Source organism: Ceratotherium simum, chromosome 5 (assembly GCF_057802395.1).
Source record: "Ceratotherium simum simum isolate JZ-2026a chromosome 5, ASM5780239v1, whole genome shotgun sequence".
In the NCBI taxonomy this organism is placed as follows: Eukaryota; Metazoa; Chordata; class Mammalia; order Perissodactyla; family Rhinocerotidae; genus Ceratotherium; species Ceratotherium simum.
In genome coordinates, this window is record NC_141904.1 from 40,558,800 (window position 1) to 40,582,722 (window position 23,923).

Genomic DNA, 23,923 nt, shown 5'->3' on the forward strand with positions numbered 1-23,923 from the left:
ATTTTGTCAAATGCTTTTTCTACATCTTTTGAGATGATCATATGATTTTTATCCTCCATTTTGTTAATGTTGTGTATCACGTTGACTGATTTGCGGGTCTTGAACCATCCTTGCATCCCCGGGATAAATCCTACTTGATCCAAGTATATGATCCTTTTAATGTATTTTAAATTTAGTTTGTTAATATTTTGTTAAGACGTTTTCCATTTATGTTCATCAGGGATATTGGCCTGTAATTTTCTTTTCTTGTGGTGTCTTTCTCTGGTTTTGGTATCAGAGTAATGCTGGTCTCATAAAATAAGTTTGGAAGTATTTCCGCCTCTTCTATTTTTTGGAAGAGTTTGAGAAGGGTTGATGTTAATTCTTCTTTGAATCTTTGGTAGAATTCACCAGTGAAGCTGTGTGGTCCTGGACTTTTGTTTGTTGGGAGGTTGTGATTACTGATTCAATCTCCTTACTAGTAATCAGTCTGTTCAGATTTCTTCTTTTATCATGATTTAGTCTGTTTCTAGGAATTTATCCATTTCTTCTAGGTTGTCCAATATGTTGGCTTATAATTGTTCATAGTAGTCTCTTATGATCCTTTGTACTTCTCTGGTATCAATTGTAGCATCACCTGTTTCATTTCTGATTTTATTTATTTGAGTTCTCCTTTTTTCTTGGTAAGTCTAGCTAAAGGCTTGTCAATTTTGTTTATCTTTTTAGAGAAGTAACTCTTAGCTTCCTTGATCTTCTCTATTGTGTTTTTAGTCTCGATTTCATTTATTTTTGCTCTAATCTTTGTTATTTACTTCCTTCTGCTAACCTTGGGCTTCATTTGTTCTTTTTCTAGTTCCTTGAGGTGTCAAGTTAGGTTGTTTGAGACTTTTCTTCTTTCTTAAGATAGGTGTTTATCACTATGAACTTCCCTCTTAGAACTGCTTTTGCTGCATCCCACAAATTTTGGTATGTTATATTTCCATTTGCATTTGTCACAAAGTATTTTTTGATTTTTCCTTTGATTTCTTCTTTGACCCATTGGTTGTTCAGTAGCATGTTGTTTAATCTCCACACGTTTGTGAATTTTCCAGTTTTCTTTGTGTAATTAATTTCTAGTTTCATACCATTGTGGTTGGAAAAGATGCTTGATATGATTTCAATCCTCTTAAATTTATTAAGACTTGTTTTGTGGCCTAACATACAATCTACCCTGGAAAATGTTTCATGTGTGCTTGAGAAGAATGTGTATTCTGTTGCTTTTGGATGGAATGTTCTGTATATATCTGTTAAGTCCATCTGGTCTAACATTAGATTGTTTCTTAAATTAGAAATAACACATCAAGAATTCTTTACTAATTCTTAGAGGGCTTGCTTTAGATTGGTATCCCACAGCTGTCAAAGGAAATGTAGGACATAGCCAACTGTCATATTAAAATCTGGGCCTAACTGAATAAGTAGGTATGGAGGTGATCCTTTTGAACAAGGCTAAACCATATTGACACAGATATCCACACGGGATATGCGATGGTAGAATAAAAACAGTAAATCAAGACCACGGGCAATAATGTATTTTCAGTAGTTTCTGGTCAATGGTGTTTTAAGGGTGGTGGCTAGGTTAAAGTGGAGAGATATGTAAGGAGGCTAGAGATCTCTGCTTTGCTTATGTTGAGAGAAGGAGTTTGTTCTTTTTTCAGTTGGTCTAAGTTTCATGGCAAATGGCATTTAAAATTAGATTTTCCAAGTGTCGCATGGTTCGTTGCCTTATTTTGTGCCATGGTGCCTATCTGTTTTTGTTTGTTTTTGATAATGATGTTTCTTGGTTCTGGCAAGTCAGCATCTATTAAATCAGATACCTGTTTGTGGTTGTTTTTCCCGTTTAGTCTCTTGTCCTGTCTTCATTACTCAAATCTAATCGATATTCCAATTCCAAATGTTCTTTTAGCACAAAGGTTATTGCAAGATTTATAAGAGCAAGGAGAGATCTCTGCTGTGTACAGTAGATCATGGCAATTATCAAGATAAATGAAGAAATGTAAGGAGGGGTAACAGCTTTTTACCAGGGCAGTCAAAACAGAAGAGAAAATGATTTGTATGCCAAATTTCATAAGTAGGATTTTTGGACCAATAAGTCACACATTACTTTTGCAGTCTTGTCTGTTTTTTGCAAAGTTCAGGGCAAATGGAGACGTCACATTGGTTACCAATACACTATACAGTAACTAATTTTTTTTTCAAAAATAGATTTTAGTTGGACATTTTATCCCCAAAGAACTGCTGGTGTGGTTTGGGGGCAGATGTGTAGGAGATGTGCAGATTTGCTGAACTAGGACAAAGAACTATCTCTTGATATATATAGCCCGTCCAAAGCGGCTGGGGAAAAAACCTCTACAACTTCTTGTGATCAGTAAGTTGCCAGCTGGTTGAACAGTGCTGTGCATAAAAATATCTACTAGTTTATATTAATGGATGTTTTCTAGACGTCAAATCCAAAGTCTTAAAACACGAGTTCTGTATTATAGTTCTGTCACAGCGCTGTCGTACACCTATTATTGCTTAAGCGTGGGAACCTTAGTTTAAGGGAAAGGAAATGGCGTGATGAGCTTTATAGGATGGGGGACAGAGGGCGTGAGGGTGGAAAAATGCTGTCCTAGGAATTGTGAGCAGCATTAAAAAGGGCTTGGAGTTGGGGGCTGGCCCGGTGGCATAGTGGTTAATTTTGGGCACTCTACTTCGGTGGCCTGGGGTTCACAGGTTCGGATCCTGGGCGTGGACCTGCACACTACTCATCAAGCCATGCTGTGGTGGTGTCCCACATACAAAATGGAGGAAGATTGGCACAGATGTTAGCTCAGGGACAATCTTTCCCAAGCAAAAAGAGGAAGATTGGCAACAGATGTTAGCTCGGGGTCAATCTTCCTCATCAAAAAAAGAAAAGGGCTTGGAGTTAAAAGTGGGGTATGAAGGAAGATGTTTAGAGCACAGTAATGAATTACAATAAAAATAGTGGTTTGTGTCTCAAAAAATATATGTGTTTGTTTCTCCTTCAGAGGCAGTTTTCTCTGTGCTGGGTTGCCTCTCTACCATGTTCTTGTTGATATGTTTGCTAACATATTTTTTTATCCTAAAGGCTCGTGAAGAAGAAATGACTGCAAAAGTGATAGACCTGCAGACTCAACTTGAGGAGCTGCAGAAGAAATATCAGCAAAGGTTACAGCAGGAAGAGAATCCTGGCAATGATAAAGTGAGAGGAACTTGACTTTGCTTCACACGTTTCTTGAAAACATTATTTCTGTTGTTTGACTCACCTGCTAACATATATACCTACCTCATTTAATCCTAACAGAAACTTTGAAGAGAGAGATTCTTGCCTCTGTTTTATAGATAGTGAAACTAGGGTTCAAAGAGGTTAAATAAAATGTTCACGCTAACAGGATAAATGTTGTATTGGGAATTTAAACCCAATCTGCCAGACTTCAAAACTTAGACATTTCTCTTATACCAGTGCTTTGCAGTCTTTTCCATGGAAAGAATAGCCTAGGAAAGTGAACTTCATAGTGCTGGGGCATAGCCAAAAATGGTCCAAAGTATGACCATTTTAGATTTTTATATTTCGTGCTAAAAATTCATGTAAATTTTATATTCTATAGTATATCCTTATTTGTAGTCACATAAAAATATTTTTCGTTATATACCATTAAGAAAATTTCTATTTTTCTTCTTGGTTAATGGATCAGATGCAGATGCAATAGGATTATTTTGGAAAATTGGACTGAATTCAAAGAGATCTGGCACTGCATATCTAGGCATGTTTATAATCTCAATTTTTAAGTAAAATTGATGCTATGCAAGATAGGCCGTGTTTACCCTGTGGCTTCCTGTTCTTCTGTGCATCACAACAAGTGCATACCTGCAGGGTGTGTGGGACCCAGTTTGAGAAGCCAGATGGTGTACTGTTTTATGTCCTAAAATGTTCTCACTCATCCATTATGATCTTTTCATAGCACTGTCAAGAGGACTTTAGGAAAGTAGATGGATACTGTTCATCACTTCATCCTCGAGGGTTGTGGAGGATTCATTACAGAATGTCAGTTACCCAATAGCAATTTTTTAGACAACCAGTTACATGGATCACTTTTCCAAAATGCAGAGAAGACACGTTTATGAGGGGCTTTACTATGCTATGCCACTTGGTACATATATCTTAATTATTAGCACCAAGCAAGCTGAGCAGACTGTGTCTCTGTTTCTTTAATAGCTATTAAGTTAGTTTTGTTGTTTTAATTTTTGTTTTTTAATTTTTTTTGACATTTGGTCATGATTTGAATATACTGGGTGCTGTTAGATATTACTTCCTATGAGAAGAATACATATACTTCACTAACATGTTCTTTTCCTTGGTATCAAAATAAGTGTTAAGTTGCATATTAGTGGCATTTTCACATGTGTCAGGATGCCAGAGTATTGAAACATTATGAAATTAATATTCAGAAGGTCTTCTGAGTCCTTTACCTTATGTCATAAGAAGGGAGTGAAAACATCCTTAATTTTTATTTTTAGTCTAAAAAATATTTTTCTATTTTATTTTTCATGAATTTTAATCTTTTTCCTTCTCAAGCATCTTTTGATGCTACTGGGACATGTTAAATTTCATATCATTGTTGAGTTCAATGAAAACTAATTTGTGGTAATAACTCAGTGCGAATTCCTGGAAATAATTCTTTAGAAGTTTCCCTACAGGGCCCATGGGCTTTAAATAGATGTTAATATGTTTAATTTTTGAAAAATTACACAAATAATCTATGAATATATTCTTGTAAAACAGTCAGATAATACAGAATTATATGGAATAAACCTTTCTTGGTGAGCACCTCCCCTTCCCAAGTGGTAAACTTGTTACGAGTATGGTTAGTGACTTTCCAGTCATTTTTCTTTGTGCTACCTGTGTTTGTATCTGTTTACGCTATAATAGTCTGTACAGCAAAATACACCAGGTTTAAAAGCAAATATTTAAAGTTATCTGATCTCAACTCTGACCACTCTAGCACTCAATTCTTATTTCCTTGTAATTTCATATTGCTCCATTTTGTTGTTTCTTGTAGATGTTATTGTATACACTCATTTTTTTCTATTTCATTTTCAGGTAACAATTATGGAGCTACAGGTAAGACTAGTTCTTCATTGAATTTGACTGAAGGTAATACGTTTTCAGGAGTATTCTGTGTTTTAAGTTAAAACATAAAGAGACTGTTTTAACAAGGAAAAATTGACCAAGCAGTACAGAAATGTGTCCAGACAATGATGAAACCCATATGCATTTCACATCTGACTTTTTGTTCTTTCAGACACAACTAGCACAGAAGACTACTCTAATTAGTGATTCAAAGTTGAAAGAACAAGAGTTCAGAGAACAGGTACAGGTCTAATTGGTGCTTTTTATGTTAAACTAACTTCCTTAATTTATGTTAGTATGTACTTGGATCTCATTTAGCTAATTTTTTTAAGAACTGATTTTATAGTTGGCCTTGCAATTTTGTCTTACGCAGGAAATTTTAGTTCCTAGTCTGAAGGTGCTAGAGGATATCTCTATAAATTCATGATCACATATATTTTAAACAAGAACATTTGCATCCTGTTATTTCTATTTCCAGTGCTTAACATTTTGGGTAGCAGTTTGTGTTTGTTTAATTTGTAATAACTTAAGTCCTAAGAAAGAAGTTATTTTTGCTTTTGTCAGGGGGAAAATACATTGACATCAATCTTTACTACTTTTTCATGGTAGTTAAATTGTCTTGATTTAATATGATTTGTCCATATATTATCCAGTACAGTAATTCTATTTAAATAGGACCATGTGTGTATGCCTAGTAGAATGCACAAGCATGCAAACACCAGTGTATGTGTATCTGTGGTGCATGATCTTTAGTAGTCTTTTTCCAAACTCGGGAGGAATAGTGACTCAAGTCAGCAGGCTAAGTTTGAAGGCTAAATCTCCAGGAATTTTCCAGTTTTTTAAAAATTCATACATATAAAAATCTTGATAATTGTTAAAACTAGGTGATGGATGGGTATGTGAGCATTACTTGTACTATACTTTCTGTGTTTCAGTATGTTTGAAAATTTTCATAAATTTTTAAAAAAATTCATAATGATAGGTGCTAAGTCTTGATGTTACTTAATTTTTTTCTGCTTCCCAGTGGTTTAGCCTTTCTCATCTATTCTCAAGATTACTGCTGTAAAATTCTTTTCTTTTAGCCTCCTCAAATCTTCAAACTGCTGACAGTTTTTGTATTAGTTATTTATTTATTTATTTTTGGTGAGGAAAATTACCCAGAGCTAAGAACATCTTTTGCCAATAGTCCTCTTTTTGCTGAGGAAGATTGGCCCTGGGCTAACATCCATGCCCATCTTCCTCTACTTTATATGTGGGATGCCTGCCACAGCATGGCTTGATGACCGGTGTGTAGGTCCGCACTCAGGATCTGAACCTGCGAGCCCTGGGCCACCGAAGCAGAGCATGTGAACTTAACCGCTATGCCACTGGGCTGGCCGCATATTAGTTATTTTTATAATGGTAAAATACACATAACATAAAATTGACCATTTTAACCATTTTAAAGTACATGTCCGGCCCGGTGGCGCAAGCAGTTAAGTGTGTGTGCTCCGCTGTGGCGGCCTGGCGTTTGCCGGTTCGGATCCCGGGCGCACACCAACGCACCGCTTGGCAAGCCATGCTGTGGTGGCATCCCATATAAAGTGGAGGAAGATGCGCATGGATGTTAGCCCACGGCCAGTCTTCCTCAGCAAAAAGAGGAGGATTGGCAGATGTTAGCTCAGGGCCAATCTTCCTCACACACACAAAAAAATGTTTCAAAATAAATAAATAAAGTGCATAATTCATTGACATTTAGTTCATTCACAATGTTGTGAAACCATCACCATTATCTAGTTCCAGAACATTTCATCACCTCAAAAGGAAACCCCATACCCATTAAGCAGTCACTTCCCATTATCTCCTCCCCTGAGTCCCTGGCAACCACTAATCTGCTTTCTGTGTCTATGGATTTGCCTATTCCGAGTATTTTATATAAATAGAATTATATATACGTGGCCTTTTTTATCTGTTTTTTTTCACTTAGCCTGATGTTTTTAAGGTTCCTCCATGTTGTACTTTATTCCTTTTTGTGGCTGAATAGTATTCCATTGTATGGATGTACCAAATTTTGTTTATCCATTCATCAGTTGATGGACACTTGGGTTGTTTCTACTTTTTGGCTATTGTGGATAGTGCTGCTAGGAACACTGTGTACAAGTTATTGTTTGAACACTTGTTTCCAATTCTTTGGGGTATATACCCAGGAGTAGAATTGCTGGATCATATGGTAATTATGTTTAACTTTTTGAGGAACCACCAAAGCGTTTTATATAGTGGCACTGTTTTATATTCCCACCAACAAAGTATAAGGATTCCATTTTCTCCATATCCTTGCCAACGAGTTTTTTGATTATAGCCATCCTAGTTGGTATGAAATGGTATCTCATTATGGTTTTAGTTTTCATTTCCCTAATGACTAAGAATGTTGAGCATCTTATCATCTGCTTGTTGGCCATTTGTATATCTTCTTTGGAGCAATGTCTATTCAAGTCCTTTGCTCATTTTTTTTTTTTTGGTGAGGAAGAGTAGCCCTGAGCTACCATCTGTTGCCAGTCTTCCCCTTTTTTTGCTTGAGGAATTGTAGCCCTGAGCTAACATCTGTGTCAGTCTTCCTCCATTTTGTATGTGGGTCACTGCCTCAGCATGGCTGACGAGTGGTGTGGGTCCATGCCCGGGATCCGAACCCGTGAACTCCGGCTGTCGAAGCAGAGCGTGCCAAGCTTAACCTCTACGCCACAGGGCCGACCCCTATATTCTGTCTTTACCATTAAAAAATCTGGTTCTACAGCAGTTCTTTTTTTTTTTTTTTTTTTACGTATAATTTCCATATGAATCTTATGATATGATTTGAATATTTGTTATTTTTAGATTCACAATTTAGAAGACCGTTTGAAGAAATATGAAAAGAATGTATATGCAACAACTGTGGGGACACCTTACAAAGGTAAGAATGGTCTCTCATATCATGTTATCCTTGGTTATCTTATTGCTGGTTTTATGGATGATTTTTATTTTTCACTTTGCTATTCTAATTCTTTACAATGAATATATTTTACCTTTGTAATTCATCAATAATAGCTAGTTTTATGGAAAGAATGGTAGTAATCTAAAATAATTTTAATGCATATTTGTTGTAGAAAAAAGATCAAACAATGCTGCAGTGTAGAAGTAAAACTGCAAGTTCCCACTTTACTCTCCATTCTCCAGATGGACCTTGTTTACAATTTATGTGCATTTTTTCAGACTCTTCTGTATGTATGCAAACATTTGTTATGTACTACATACACTCATATACACACAGAGTTATATATTTTAGATGCTTCTGTTTTTCACTATTACAATAATGCTGTAATTACTAATTTTAAGCCAGGATTTAAGGAGAAAATAATTTCATAAAAATTCTTATATTCAAGGTGGGGAAGGATGATTTGGAAATGTTCTTTTCATTAAAATAATATATGCCACTTAGTATAGAAGGAAAGTACCTCAACATAATAAAGGCCATATATGACAAACCCACAGCTAATATCATCCTCAATGGTGAAAAACTGAAAGCTATCCCTCTAAGAACAGGAACCAGACAAGGATGCCCACCGTCACCACTCCTATTTAACATAGTACTGGAAGTCCTAGCCAGAGCAATCAGGCAAGGAAAAGAAATAAAAGGGATCCAAATTAGAAAGGAAGAAGTGAAACTGTCACTATTTGCTGATGATATGATTTTATATATAGGAAACCCTAAAGAATCATCCAAAAAACTTTTAGAAGTAATAAACGAATACGGTAAAGTTGCAAGATACAAAATCAACATACAAAAATCAGTTGCATTTCTATACACTAACAACGAACTAGCAGAAAGAGAAATTAAGAATACAGTCCCATTTACAATTGCAACAAAAAGAATAAAATACCTAGGAATAAACTTAACCAAACAGGTGAAAGATCTGTACACCGAAAACTATAAAACATTGCTGAAAGAAATTGAAGAAGACACAAAGAAATGGAAAGATATTCCATGCTCTTGGATTGGAAGAATTAACATAGTTAAGATGTCCATACTTCCTAAAGCAATCTGTAGATTCAGTGCAATCCCTATCAAAGTTCCAACAACATTTTTCACAGAAATAGAACAAAGAATCCTAAAATTTATATGGAACCACAAAAGACCCCGAATAGCTAAAGGAATCCTGAGAAAAAAGAACAAAGCTGGAGGCATCACACTCCCTGATTTCAAAATATACTACAAAGCTATAGTAACCAAAACAGCATGGTACTGGCACAAAAACAGACACACAGATCAATGGAATAGAATCGAAAGCCCAGAAATAAACCCACACATCTATGGACAGCTAATCTTTGACAAAGGAGCCAAGAACATACAATGGAAAAAAGAAAGTCTCTTCAACAAATGGTGTTGGGAAAACTGGATAGCCACGTTCAAAAAAATGAAAATAGACCCTTACCTTACACCATACACAAAAATTAACTCAAAATGGGTTAAAGACTTGAATGTAAGACCTGAAACTATGAAACTTCTAGAAGAAAACATAGGTAGTACGCTCTTCGACATCGGTCTTAGCAACATATTTTCAAGCACCATGTCTGACCGGGCAAGAGAAACAATAGAAAAAATAAACAAATGGGACTACATCAAACTGAAAAGCTTCTGCACAGCAAAGGAAACCATCAACAAAACGAAAAGACAACCTAACAATTGGGAGAAGATATTTGCAAACCATACATCTGATAAGGGCTTTATCTCCAAAATATATAAAGAACTCATGCATCTCAACAACAAAAATACTAACAACCCAATTAAAAAATGGGCAAAAGACCGGAACAGACATTTCTCCAAAGAAGATACACAGATGGCCAACAGACACATGAAAAGATGTTCAAAATCATTAACTATCAGGGAAATGCAAATCAAAACTACAATGAGATATCACCTCACGCCTGTCAGAATGGCTATAATTAACAAGACAGGAAACAATATGTGTTGGAGAGGATGTGGAGAGAAGGGAGCTCTCATACACTGCTGGTGGGGGTGCAAACTGGTGCAGCCACTATGGAAAACAGTATGGAGATTCCTCAAAAAATCAAGGATAGAACTACCATATGATCCAGCTATCCCACTGCTGGGTATTTATCCAAAGAACTTGAAAACACCAATGCGTAAAGATACATGCACCCCTGTGTTCATTGCAGCGTTATTCACAATAGCCAAGACTTGGAAGCAACCTAAGTGCCCATCAAGGGACGAATTGATAAAGAAGATGTGGTATATATACACAATGGAATACTACTCAGCCATAAGAACCGATGAAATCCAGCCATTTGTGACAACATGGATGGACATTCAGGGTATTATGCAAAGTGAAATAAGTCAGAGGGAGAAGGTCAAATACGGTATGATTTCCTTCATCAAGTAGTAGATAATAACAATAACAAACATACAGAGACAGAGATTGGATTGGTGGTTACCAGAGGGGAAGGGGGGAGGGAGGAGGGCAAAAGGGATAATTCAGCACATGTGTGTGGTGATGGATTGTAATTGGTATTTGAGTGGTGAACATGATGTAATCTATTTAGAAATAGAAGTATAACGATGTACACCTGAAGTTTATACAATGTTATAAACCAATGTTACTGCAATAAACAAAAATTAAAAAAGAAAACAAAAAAATAATATATGCCACTTAAAAAGGATTTTAAAGATGAGCTTGAGTCCTCACGTAGTTGTTCCTTTGAGATAATCATGATCTATGAATAATCTCATAACAATTTTCCATTCTCAGTTTCACTGCCTTACTACATTAAGAATAGTTTTATTTTGCTAAATGTTTTGTAAAGCTTTCTGCTTTTTCATGGGAGGCACTAGGGCATGAATCCAAGCCATTTTGCATTCCTTTGTGTTTTTGAAAACTCTTACTTACTGCTATGGAATAACATAAGATATTGTATAATTTTTAATTAAACAAGGACTTGCTTTGGATTCTTTCGAAAACACTCTTCAAAAAGGAGAGAAATCCGATTTGGAAGTTTCCTATGGCTCATTGCAGAGAAGATCCTGCTACAAAGATTGTTTGCCATGGCTAAGTCAACATGTGTGATTCTCAGCATAGAATTGCTGAATCAGTGCTCAGCAGTGCATAGAGAAGAGTATTGATTCTTTTTATTAGTTTCAACTTGAGAATTTCACACATGGTTTTCTTTTTTTCTCAGTTTTAAATTGTAAAATGATCACGTATGTACAGTTTATTTAATAACTAACACATAGATACGTAATACTAAGTGCCAAGCACTGTTATAAAAAACATTTTGTATATCAACTTCACAACAACCCAAGCAGTCTGGTTTAATATGCACGTTAATCTCCTTACCATGCCGCCTCTTTAAAGAGTAAGAATAAGGGCCAGCCCCAGCGGCCTAGTGGTTAAGTTCGGCATGCTTCGCTTCAGCAGCCCAGGTTCGGTTCCCAGGCACGGACCTACACCGCTCATCTGTCAGTGACCATGCTGTGGCAGCGGCTCACATCCAAAAAGAGGAAGATTGGCAGCGGGTGTTAGCTCAGGGCGAATCTTCCTCAGCAAAAAAAAAAAAAGTAAGAGTAAAATGAGCACCCACCGTGCAAGAAGAAATAAAACATTACCAGTTCTTCAGAAACCCCTGTGTATGCCTCTACACTAATATCTTTATTCCTCCCCTCATACTGACTTTATGTTAATTATTCTCTATGTTAATTATTCTATTGTTATTCTTTATCATTTACTAGAGATATATATATATATATTTCTAAGCAGTATTTTATGTTTTTTTGTTTTGGAGCTTTATGTAATACAATCATCCTGTAAGTTTGTGTGAGCTGTTGGGTTTTTTTGCTTGAGATAAGATTTGAGATGCATCCATGTTATGTGTAGCTGTGGTTTACTCATTTCCATTTATTAATTTTGTACATTCTTTTTTTGTTGTTTTTTTTTGCTGAGGAAGACTCACCTTGAGCTAACATCCATTGCCAATCTTCCTCTTTTTTTTTTTGCTTGAGGGAGATTAGCCTTGAGCCAACATCTGTGCCAGTCTTCCTCTATTTTGTATGTGGTGGCAAACCACATACTGTAAGAATGTACCCTATTTTGTACATTCTTGTACATGTCTCTTGGTACACATGTGAAATATTTTCTCTATACAACTAAGAGTGGAATTGCTGGGTCCTAGGGTGTGAACGTTTTTGTGCATATCCTAAACTCAGTTCTATAGACAGAAACTTTCCCACATTATCTATATGGTTACCTTGAGGTATAGCTCATACAGGAAAAGCAGGATAAATTTTGTTTCTTTACCGGTTTTAGATAGTCTGTATTTTTGAGGGTCTGTTTCTGGCACCTGTAGTCTGTTCCATTGATCAATTTGTCTATTCCTGCTCTAATACTTCACTCTGTTAACTATAATGACTTCATAATAAAGCCTTGCTGTTTGGTTGGGGAAGCTTTCCTGCTTTCTTTATTTTATTTTTATTTTTTTTTAATTGATGTTTTAATAGTTTTTAACATTGTGAAATTTGGGGTTGTACATTTTTGTTTGTCTGTCACCATATATATGTCTCCCTTCACCCCTTGTGCCCACCTCCCACCCCCATTGCCCCTGGTAACTACAATACAGTTTTCTCTGTCCATGTGTTGGTTTATATTCCACATATGAGTGAGATCATACAGTGTTTGTCTTTCTCTTTCTGGCTTACTTCACTTAACATAATACCCTCCAGGCCCATCCATGTTGTTGCAAATGGGACGATTTTGTCTTTTTTTTTATGGCTGAGTAGTATTCCATTGTATGTATATACCACATTTTCTTGATCCAGTCGTCAGTCGAGGGACACTTAGGTTGCTTCCATTTCTTGGCTGTAGTGAATAATGCTGCAATGAACATAGGGGTCCATAAGCCTCTTTGGATTGTTGATTTCAGGTTCGTAGGATAGATTCCCAGTAGTGGGATGGCTGAATCATAGGGCATCTCTATTTTTAATTCTTTGAGGAATCTCCATACCGTTTTCCATAGAGGCTGCACCAGTTTGCATTCCCACCAGCTGTGTATAAGGGTTCCTGTTTCTCCACATCCTCTCCAACATTTGTTGTTTGTTGTCTTGGTGATTATAGCCATTCTAACGGGCGTGAGGTGATATCTTAGTGTTGTTTTGATTTGCATTTCCCTGATGATTAATGATGTTGAACATCTTTTCATGTGCCTATTGGCCATCTGTATATCTTCTTTGGAGAGGTGTCTGTTCATTTCCTCTGCCCATTTTTTGATCAGGTTGTTTGTTTTTTTGTTGTTCAGTTGTGTGAGTTCTTTATACATTATGGAGATCAACCCCTTGTCAGATGTATGTTTTGCAAATATTCTCTCCCAGCTGGTGGGTTGTCTGTTCATCTTGATTCTGGTTTCGTTTGTCTTGTAGAAGCTCTTTAATCTGATAAAGTCCCACTTGTTTATTTTTTCTTTAGTTTCCCTAGTCTGGGTAGGCATGTCATCTGAAAAGATTCCTTTATGACCAATGTCAAATAGTGTGTTGCCTATATTTTCTTCTATGAGTTTTATAGTTTCAGGTCTCATCTTCAGGTCTTTGATCCATTTTGAGTTAATTTTTGTGAATGGTGATAGCAGATGGTCCACTTTCATTCTTTTGCATGTGGCTGTCCAGTTTTCCCAACACCATTTATTGAAGAGACTTTCCTTTTCAAGAATGTCTTAGCTATTCTTAGCTCTTTGAAGATTTTATTTATTTTTATTTTTCCCCCCAAAGCCCCAGTGGATAGTTGTGTGTCGTAGCTGCACATCCTTCTAGTTGTTGTATGTGGGACTCGGCCTCAGGATGAACGGAGAAGTGGTGCCTCGATGTGCACCCGGGATCCGAACCCAGGCCACCAGCATCGCAGCGCGCGCACTTAACCACCAAGCCACAGGGCCGGCCCAACTATTCTTAGCTCTTTGAATGTCCATATAAATTTTAGAATCTCATTACAAATTACACACACACAAACCTAGGAGGATTTTGATTAGGATTGCATTGAATTTATAGAAAAATTAAAGAGAATTGGCATCTATATGGTATTGAGTCTCCAACCTGTAATCATGATATCTCAACATTTACTTAAGTCTTCTTGAATTTCTGTCGATAATGTTTATTCTTCTGAGTAGTAATCGTGTACCTCTTTTATTATGTTTATTCTTAGATGTGATTATAAATATAAAATTTGGCTTTTATTTTTATTTTTCAATTAAATGTACTTTTAAAAGACATTCTTGTACACTTTTGAAGAAAACTTCAGCAAGCCTACTTTAACTATAAAATTATCTGTGATACACTTATGTGATTAAGATTATGTTAAATGTAGTTAAGTGGATTTTTCAGTTACACGTTTTGGAATTGGGCCCAGATGAAGTATGGTATTAAAAATGCTGACTAGCACCCAGATAAAGTTATTTGGAAAGACTCATAAGAAGCCATGGGTAGACAATTTGGCAAGCATGTTTATTTGAATGATAACTAATTTCCATTCTCAATTGCTTAAAACTCAAAATAAGAATTTTAAGAAGAGGAAGAAAGTTCTTTTATATGCCACTATTTGGAAAAAGACAAGAAAGGGTACATGCATTGAAAAACAGTATTAATTGCTTCTCCAGGAAAGTAGCTATAAATAAGTAATCTACATGTTTAAAACAGTAAAATCACTTATTTTCTGAACAGTGAAAAACATTGTAAACTCTTGCATTTTGTGTTGATCTGGAGGAATGAAACACTTAAATATGATATACAGGTAGATATTTTTTGAAGAGAAAATAAATAGTATATTATCATTATTTAGTTCTTGGTACTCTATGTTTGCCTAGTGTGGTTTGAGTGAATTAGGTCTTCTAAAAGTATACATTTTTAAAAATAAAATATTCCAAACATACAAATACATGCAATATGCAATGTAAATATCAAATATGAAGACTAGTTAATACCTATGAATCCACCATCTAAAACGTTGTCAGTATGCGGCCCGGGTTTGGAACCCCGGGCGCGCACCGACGCACCACTTCTCCGGCCATGCTGAGGCCGCGACCCACATACAGCAACTAGAAGGATGTGCAACTGTGACATACAACTATCTACTGGGACTTTGGGGAAAAAAAAGGAGGAGGATTGGCAATAGATGTTACTGGGGCTTTGGGGGAAAAAAAAGGAGGAGGATTGGCAATAGATGTTAGCTCAGAGCCCGTCTTCCTCAGCAAAAAGAGGAGGATTAGCACGGATCTTAGCTCAGGGCTGATCTTCCTCACAAAAAATAAAAATAAAATAAAATAAAACATTGCCAGTATGAGGCTCGTTCTGCTGCTCTTTAATCTTGTATCTCTCTGTTCTTTCCCAAGGGTAACCGCTGTTATTATACTATAGCATAAATACAGTTCCTTAAAAAAAATTAATTGTATATTTTTGGACTGTATAGAAATGACATCATACTGTATGTATTCTATGTATTCTTACCTTCTTTTTCACCCAGTATTATGATTTTGAGATTCATTCTAATGTGTGAAGCTATAGTTTAACCATTTTCAATGCTGAGTTTAATAATAATACCTTATATCTTTATATCACACTTTATTTATTCTCTTGTTGGTGGACATTTGAATTGTCTCAATTTTGCTTTTATAAACAATATAACTGAACATTGACTCCTGGTGTACAGATGAAGTGTTTCTCTAGGGTGTACCTGTAGGAATTGAATTTCTATGTCATAGAATATGCTTGTCTTCCTCTTTATGTAGTTTTACAAAGTAATATCAAGTTGTTGTCTATAGTGGTTCTATCAGTTTACACTCCTGCAAGCAGTACACAAGCGTTACCATTGTTCCACATAGTCACCAATGCTTGGTATTATATGACTTACAAGATTTTGCCGGTCTCATCTGTGTAAGTGATACCTCGTGAGGTTTCATTTGTTTGTTTTGACTAAATAAATGGTGATTTAAATTATAAATCAAAAGAAATGTAAAGTTACAATAAAAGGCTACTTTCAACTATTGCATTTAGAGGCTCATAGCTCTTATAATAGAAGCCTCCTTGTATTATCCTGCTGCAAGTGTGATTTTTTTATTTACTCAAGTTTTAAAAAATTCAGGGTTATCAAGGTATAATTTACACATAGAAATATTCATCTTCTTTTAGATGTACAGCGTAAAGAGATTTGACAAATGTATGCAATAATGTAACCACCAACAAAATAAAAATAGAGAATATTTCTATCACCCCAAAAAAGTTATCTTGTGCTCTTTTGTGGTCATTTCCTAACTCGAGCCCCTGGCAATGACTAATCTGATTTTCCTCCCTTGTAGTTTTGTCTTTTCCAGAATTTTACTTAATGGAATCAGTCTTTTGTATCTGTATCTTTTGTATTCTCTCACTTATCATAATGCTTTTAAGACACGTCTGTTTTGCTATATATATCTGAAGTTTATTCCTTTTTATTGCTGCATATATTTCGTTGTATGATGAACCACAGATCTCTTATCCTGTCACAGTTAGTGGACGTTTAGCCTGTTTCTAGTTTTGAGCTGCTATGACTACAGCTGCTACAAACATTCATGTGGAAGTCTTTATGTAAATATGTCTTTTCATTTCTCTTGAGTAAATATCTAGGAGTGAAATGGCTGGTCATGTGATAAATATTTGTTAGATGAGTCATTGAGTGAATGAATGAGCAGACATTTAAAAAACATTTTTAATATTAATGTTGTAGAATGTTACCATAAAGAAAATCTTTATGGTTATTGTTTTTGTGCCTTTTGTCTTACCTTCTCCAAGGTTATAAAACTATCCTCCTATAGTCTCTTCTCAAAGTTCCAAGTTTTGCTTATCATATTTAAATCTTTATTCTACCCAGAATAGATTGTTTTGTGTGTCTGTCTTGTAGGACTTGAATTTCAGATTATTCTAGCATGGCCAAAATTGGAAGTCTTTCATTCTTAAAAGTCAATTTTGTTAGGTACAGAATTCTAGATTGAGAGTGATTTTTTTTCTTGGTGCTTGAAAATTATTACTCCATTGTTTTCTGGATTTTGTTGTTGCTGTGACATCTGTTGGGCATCTTTCTAATAATCTTTCCTCAGTTAGTAATCTGTATTTCTCTCTGGTTGCTTTTAAGATATTTTCTTCATTGGTGTTCTGTAATTTCACTATGGTATATCTAGCTATAGATTCCTTTTTACTCATTCTACTTGGTATATATTGTACTGTCTGTATTTGTGGATTCCAATTTTTCATTAGTTCTAAAAAATTCTTAGTGATTATCTCTTCAAATATTTCCTTTCCTTTATTCTATTTTCTGATTCTCATACTATTAGATCTTCTTCTTTTATACTCTATCTCTTAACCTTTCTTTTAAATATTTCTTTCTCTCTCTCTCTCTCTCTCTGGGAAAAAAAAATGTTTTTGTTTCTATTACATTCCAGGGGCATAACCAGCCTTCAACGAGTTTATTTTCTTAGCTTTAGAATTCCTTGCCTGAAAGAGTATTGTAACTTTGTACCGTGGACCCTAAGAGTAGATCTATCATCACACATTCTCAGAGGAACCTTTGGGTTTTTTTCTTTTTTTTTTTTTTTTTTTTTAAAGATTTTATTTATTCAGTTTTTCCCCCCAAAGCCCCAGTAGATAGTTGTACGTCATAGGTTCACATCCTTCTAGTTGCTGTACGTGGGACTCGGCCTCGCGTTGGACGGAGAAGTGGTGCCTCGGGGCGCTCCCGGGATCCGAACCCGGGCCGCCAGCATCAGAGCGCGCGCACTTAACCGCTAAGCCACGGGGCCGGCCCTGGGTTTTTTTCCACTTGGAGCAGAGGCAGAGACAGGTTTCCTAATAAGTTCCCTTTCAGGTAGGCAGTTGCTCTGCTTTATATCAGAGTCTGTGTTTTTGCTCTCCTGCTTTGTAGGAGCCCAAAGCCTAGTCTCTGGTTTCTTGCCAGAAATTCTCAGTATGGGCTTTTACCCCCCAGGCATCCTCAGTTTCCCATCTGGCTTCCCAGTACTTCTGTGGTTTCATTTTCCTCTGTTCCTCTACCCCTGTGGGCATTTCCTATGATCTTAGCATGTTTTATGCAACATTCAGATGTTTCTTGGTAGCAGAGGGCTTTTCAGATTACCTAGTTTACCATACTATATTGGAAGTGGATGTAAGTATAGACTTTACATAATACATAAATATGAATTTATTCAGATCAAAGTTTGTCATAATGTGACTTCATATACTTGAACTGTGTTTATTTTAGATTGAAATGGAGCTTGATTAACAGATGAACTATAACTTTTTATGGCAGTCTTTTTAAGATGTTGAATCAAAATATTTGAAAACCACTGTAATGACATTAATATTTCATGCATTTTGACGTTATTTTATCTATCCTGTGTTTCAAAACAGTTTTGATAATTTGATTTAAATGTAATTGCTTTTAGATTTGGAATACTAGAAAAACTGTATTCTGAGAAACTGAATTCTTAATAAAATAAAAATGATTGTTAATTTTATTCATTGTGGAATATATGAAGCCAGCCACATGATGTTTAGAAGAGAAATACCAGTTTTAAGGAATCTTTGTGTTCCTTAAGAAGTCTTTTAAAATTGTCATGCCAGGGCCGGCCCCGTGGCTTAGCGGTTAAGTGCACGCGCTCCGCTCCTGGCGGCCCGGGTTCGGATCCCGGGCGCGCACCAACACACCGCTTCTCCGGCCATGCTGAGGCCGCGTCCCACATACAGCAACTAGAAGGATGTGCAGCTATGACATACAACTATCTACTGGGGCTTAGGGGGGAAAAAATAAATAAATAAAATTATTAAAAAAAAAAAAAAATTGTCATGCCAGAAGAAGGAGGAGGAGGAGGAGAAAAAGATGTGAGAAATAAAATTGCTATAATAGTTCTTGTTTTCTCTTCCAAGGAAAAGACCAATTGGTATGCTTAGTGTATATACAATACAATACCATATAGTACGATATGATTAATACAAGAGTGATGCCTCTGTTTGTTCCTTTGATTGTTTTTTAGTTTGTCTATTTTCTAAGTAATAGCTAGTTTATCTAGTTTTGTCTTTACAATTTGATCTGTTTTTTTATTTGACAGGTGGCAGTTTGTACCATACTGATGTCTCGCTCTTTGGAGAACCTACCGAGTTTGAGTATTTGCGAAAAGTGCTTTTTGAGTATATGATGGGTCGTGAGACTAAGGTATAAATCATTTTCTGGTGATTAGGCATGTGACTTAATTTAAAAGGAATACACATATTGATGCCATATGTTTACTATTAGCAGACTATACATGCTAATAGTAGGCAAGAGGTAATTGTGTTATTGCTCTTAGTTTACAAAAGTGAATTAGCAGACCTTGCTTGTATTTGTTACACTTATAAAATGTTAATTTAAAAAGTACTGTTGGATGAGGGTAAATACTAAAAATTATAATTTTATTAACTTAATACTTACTGAAGTATGTGGCTATTTTTATTTTTGACTAAAGATCTTAAAGTTAGGTGGATATATTTCATTTTCATGGAGACTTTAGGAAAACGTGGATAGTATTGGAAATGGTCGTAATTAAGAATGACTACTTAGGGATATTTAGAAATATTTTACTTTAATCACTGTAATAAAATTATTTCTTTACATACGGAATATTGATCATTAAAAATTACCACACATGTAAGTAATAATGCTTGGCTAATTTGTTTTCTAGAATGTTAAATTTATTGTAAGTTACTTGAGTATAGATTCTTGTCTTATTCTTATTTGTATCCTTTGCAGTGTTTTTAAAAGAACCTTATATTGGACATTTGGTAAATATGTCTTAATTAAATTGAATGCATTTAGGGAAATTCATGAGCCTTTCCTCAAACAAAATTTTTCATTTAAAGCAATTTCTGTTTCTGACATTGTTTCAACTTTTCACTTTCATAAACTTCTACGTTGTCTGTATACCTTGGCTGAGAATGGGGTAATAAGTTTTCTTTTCTTAGAAACAATCAGTGTTTTAACTTATGGGTCTGTGGGGGTTACTGAGTCATAGGGTGCGAAGCCAGTTCAGGGATTGATTTGGCAAATATATTTAAAACCTAAAAAGTAAGAGCATAAGAAAATCTCTTTAATTTTATTTATTTATTTATTTATTTTTTTCCTCCAAAGCCCCAGTAGGTAGTTGTATGTCATAGCTGCACATCCTTCTAGTTGCTGTATGTGGGACGCGGCCTCAGCATGGCTGGAGAAGCGGTGCATCGCTGCGCGCCCGGGATCCGAACCCGGGCCGCCAGCAGCGCAGTGTGTGCACTTAACCACTAAGCCACGGGGCTGGCCCAGAAAATCTCTTAAAAGAATATTATGAATTTATGGATTGTAGATTCAACTAAGCACCAGGAGTTACAGGGCTAGAAGTCATTTGAATCCTTGATATCTATAGAAATCTCATTTCATTGTATCAAATAGTTTCAAATTAAAGTAATATCCAAGGTGATACTGAACATGTATCACAGGAGGGATATACTAATTCACAGTTAATTCAGTGTCTTTTTTTCTTAAGGACTTTTTTTAAATTCAAAGGATAGCTAAATCTAATTTTCTCCTTATCTTTTTAAAACAAAGCTAATGAAATACATCTTTTTCTTATTATGTCTGTTGAATAGCAACCAGTATTTGAGATAGAGTAGATAGTTTAAAGATACCTTGTTATTGCAGGGAAGGGGGGAAGGCATATCTTTAAAAAAAGCCTTTCAGAACTTGAGCTACTTTGGTTCAATTGTGAATCTAAAGCTGTGATCCCAGTGTTGTTGCTAAATAAATTATTTAACCTTTTCTTGATCTGTGAAATGAAGAAATTGACTGTCTCAACCTGTTTCTTCTGGAGGTTGCGAACGTATGTGGGATGAGATCTCTACAGAGTTTGAATCCTTCTGAGGGAAGACCCAGAACAAGTGTAACATGCGTTCTGGGACGGTGTCTGTTCAGCCAGGTCTAAGCTTGTGCTTTCAGGGCTCTGCAGTTAATTTTAGGGTATGACTTGGGAGACTGCTAAAAGGGATGTCCTAGAGGCCTAGGCAGCCCCATCTAATACTTGACTGGAATCCATGTTGAGGAGTGCTCTCTCTGGTCTTTATCTTCAGCATTCAGTGTACTTTTCTGGTTACTAAAAATGAAGAGTAGTCTATCATTCTGCTCTCACATTTTAAATATTGAAAATTGGTAGCAGATATTCAGTTTAATTTACTGCATATTTATTGAGCACTTACTACGTGTGGCCCTTTGTTTATCACCATGATGGGTAGGGCTTTGAAATTTGACACCATCGCTAGCTTTAAGGAGTTTACCATGTAGTAGGAAAGTGGAGCTCTTCTCAATTAAGCATAATGTAATGCAGAACGTAGTAATGGCTGTTAAGAGAGGCACAGTCCTCATATTTACTAGTGGGAGAGTCAAGGAGGACATCATGGAGAAGCAAGTGTGTATACAGGGCTTTAAAGGGAAGCTTAGATTTTGATAGATGAGCTCAGACAGGAGGGAAAGCCCAGACAGAAGGTCCAAGGCAGAAAACTGAGTATGGGTTTTGGAATGACAAGTAGTCTGGTCCAGCTAAAAGACTGGATCTGTGAGGTGGAAGTGACTCTGCTTGGGGCTGCACAGAGTGTGGAGGGCCTGGAATGTTTTCAGAGTTTTACCTGTAGGTATTGGGGGTAGCCCTGAAAATTTTTGAGCAGGGGTTGACAAGATCAGAGCTGTTTTTAGACATATCTTTTGCTGATTTGTCCAATTTCTATACATTAACAAAGAATTTGAAATGGAGACCAGGTTGTGGTTTTAGAATGAGCCAGAGTATATTGTGGCCTTTGTGATTTGATCACCATCTGCAGTTGTTGCTTGTCCGCAGGATCTGTATGTCATCCCACCTGTGTTTCTTCATCTGCTTTTGCAGACAGTGTTCCTTATTTTATGAGGCAGATGATTTTTTAAGAAGACCACATATAGGACACACATTCTTATAGTATGAAGTTAAGCTCCCCTTCTTTCTTCTTGCACTTTTCTTGGATTTTGATCCTCCATGCTATTATTGATACTAAAATTCAGTCTGTTCTCCTTTTCAGTAGAAAGTGTTTCTCATCCTAACCTTTATTGAAGCCTCTCTGTAAAGAAAATCTGGCAGGAGAGGCCACTTCTAAACCAAATAGCTCATTTAAACTTCTTACTTCCCAGGGCCTAAGGATATTGTATGTAGAGTAGACAGTCTGATTTCTTTCCCAAGGTATGGCAAAGAGCCTGGTCTTCTCCATTAAAGTGTTTTCTGTCAAGTCAGGAAAGAGCTTTAAGTCTTTACTGAGTAATCAGCTGCAAATTCTGGAGTGCTGATGAATTTAGAGGTGGGTTTCCTGTTTAACGTTGTCTAGAAATGTGAAGAAATAACTAGCCCCAGTTCCTTTTTTGACAGACATGCTTGTACATGCATGTGTATGTGTTTTCATAGTGAATATAAATGGACTTTGAGTACTTTGAACTTTATAAGCTATTGAAATTAAAGAAATACTCCCTATAATTGTGAATCCCTGAATTTTAGATTTTTGTTACTTCCTTAAAACAGTCTTCTTAGATAGTTTACCAGAAACCATTTAAAATTTCTTCAGAGTATTAATAAAAAGAATACTGAAATAGTTACTACTTCATATTTCTCTTGCCATTTCATGCCACATATATGCTTGGTTTCTAGACTTGGTTTAGCACAGAAGATTCTGTTCTGTCTAGACAATATAAGTTAAAGGATGAGAATTTTTGTAAAATTCCTTTGGAATTTTTCAAGAACTAAGTTGTTTTAAATGGTATTTTTTTATCATCAAAATGGCAGAGGCAAAGATAAAAGGAAGGAAGGAGGCTGAAACTAAAAATTTTGCCGTGTGTGGGGTTTGTGGTTGAGGAACAGTATTGGTTGATCTATTAGTTGAAATAAGCATTAGATATATGTCAAGTGCCTTGCCCAGGCTTAGCACATAATAGGAATTTTAAAAATTTTAGTTCCTTTTCTTCCTGGAAATAATTATACTTTTTTCTAATGATGTGAATTTCCAACATTTTTAGTTAACTCTACTGTATCTAGCTTTTCCTCAGTGACCTTCTCCAGTCCACCCCTCCACCCCCTACACACACGCATAGTCTGGTAACTACGAACAAAGAATAGTAGAGTCAATTCTCTGGGTGATGCTCCCATCCTCTGTAGGAATCCTCAGGAGAGCACCACCACCTGAATTTGTATGTAAGCACTGAACTTGTTATCCTACTTATTTCATAAGTGGTATCTTCTTTCCTCTCTGTCTTCCTCAAAACATCTCATCTTGATACAAAATAGGGAATTTCAGCCTTTGCGGAGAATTTTCCACAAGCTTATGGGTGACAGTCTGACTTACGGTATATTTATTTAGATCTGCACAATTTATATTGTTTTGCAAGCCACCATGTGTAATGTTTTGATTCATCATGTTTTCTACCAAGCAAAACATCTTGTGTTTATTTAAAATGTAATTTGTATTTCTATTAGGCTGATGTGCTGCATGTCTTAAAAAATATCTACTAAGCATGTTCATGTTCATGCAGTAGCCCATGTTTATGAGATATATGATGTGATTTACTTAAAGCTGAACTTGGGAGTATCTGATCCTGATTATTTAGAGCATGTGTTTTGGCAATACATCACTTAACTAGATAGATTCCTACAAATAAAAAACCTCATAAAATG

At 35.9% G+C, this 23,923-nt stretch overlaps 1 protein-coding gene across 6 annotated transcripts in view; it reads left to right on the plus strand.

The window, feature by feature from the left end:
- Positions 1-23,923, plus strand: part of GOLGA4 (golgin A4) — a 118,329-nt gene that overhangs the window by 83,761 nt on the left and 10,645 nt on the right. For 4 of the 6 annotated variants that reach the window (XM_014790553.2, XM_087430714.1, XM_087430713.1 and 1 more), the window contains 5 exons: positions 3,107-3,220; positions 5,120-5,140; positions 5,322-5,390; positions 8,000-8,075; positions 19,286-19,389. In XM_014790553.2, the coding sequence (XP_014646039.1) occupies positions 3,107-3,220; positions 5,120-5,140; positions 5,322-5,390; positions 8,000-8,075; positions 19,286-19,389 (384 nt within the window). The remainder of the gene's footprint in view (positions 1-3,106; positions 3,221-5,119; positions 5,141-5,321; positions 5,391-7,999; positions 8,076-19,285; positions 19,390-23,923) is intronic. The other 2 variants (XR_015552195.1, XM_087430715.1) reach the window with 1 other exon arrangement.